General features: G+C 34.6%; 1 protein-coding gene across 1 annotated transcript in view; it reads right to left on the reverse strand.

Moving 5' to 3' along the window:
- LOC103468922 (trypsin inhibitor ClTI-1-like) overlaps window positions 1-907 on the reverse strand; it is a 3,302-nt gene extending 2,395 nt beyond the window's left edge. Inside the window, exon 1 of the mRNA XM_008416351.2 lies at window positions 844-907. Coding sequence (XP_008414573.1) covers window positions 844-901 — 58 coding nt within the window. The 5' untranslated portion in view covers window positions 902-907. The remainder of the gene's footprint in view (window positions 1-843) is intronic.
- Window positions 908-1,002: the final 95 nt, after the last annotated feature.

The raw sequence follows: 1,002 nt of genomic DNA on the forward strand, positions 1-1,002 counted from the left end.
CTGAGGAGAGAATTGTGACATGACATAGCAGTGATTCAGTCATTCAACTCAGATGGTATTTATAGCAACAATTAAAACAAAGCAAGTAATTTTTCTGGACATTTAGAAGTTAAAATGTGTCTAAGGTGAAAACTTGTGTCACGGAAAGACTTAATAATTTCTACTATTTGCCCTTACGAATAAACACACTCAATTGTTGATTTGCACATTTTTTGCTGTATTTTTAAAAATAAAATTGGAGAAGTCCTTTTGTATAAACAGTTTTCAAGGTTGCATTCAGTGACTAGTATGTTGGGACTAAAGCATTTTTTTTATTTTAAAAAGAATCAGCTTAGCTGACTTAAGATTATAATGTGAATAGTGAGTGTGGAGCAGCTGAGTGTACTCACCGCATCTCCTTGCAGAGGAGACACTCATTGCCATAACTCTGTCCATTGCTTCCACACACAATCTGCACTTTCATTTTGCATTTCCAAATCCCTGGATCACCACAATTAGCCTGTTGGACACATGAAAAATGCAACATTACTTACATTTCTGATCAAACAGAATTTTTATTCAAAGATGAGATAAATGTTTAATTCTAAAGTTCATATCACCGGTCTTGCTGATTCAGCCTTAATCTTGCCTGAAGCAATTTTAGAAAAAAAAAGAGAGGTAATTTTTATAATCCCATCTACATTTGACCATGTTGACTTCACAGTAGCAGCTTTATTAGATGACTACTTTCAGCATTAGTCAAAACTCGCCTTTGTGAAAAAAATAATAGTAAATTAAAAAAAACTACGTTAAAAAAATACCTTCAGAACAAATTAAACAAGAAAATACAGTTGTTTTTTTTACCTGCTGCAACACAGATGATCAGAAGCCCCAGCAAAAGTCTTCCAGTCATGGTGTTCATTGGTGAATAACTAAGTGGACAGATTGGTGGGTGTATATATACAGGTCTACTGTCACCGCCTCTCATTATATGTAGCTGTTTGCTAGGAGTGAGCGACACAG

Source organism: Poecilia reticulata, linkage group LG1 (genome assembly GCF_000633615.1).
Source record: "Poecilia reticulata strain Guanapo linkage group LG1, Guppy_female_1.0+MT, whole genome shotgun sequence".
Taxonomy (NCBI): Eukaryota; Metazoa; Chordata; class Actinopteri; order Cyprinodontiformes; family Poeciliidae; genus Poecilia; species Poecilia reticulata.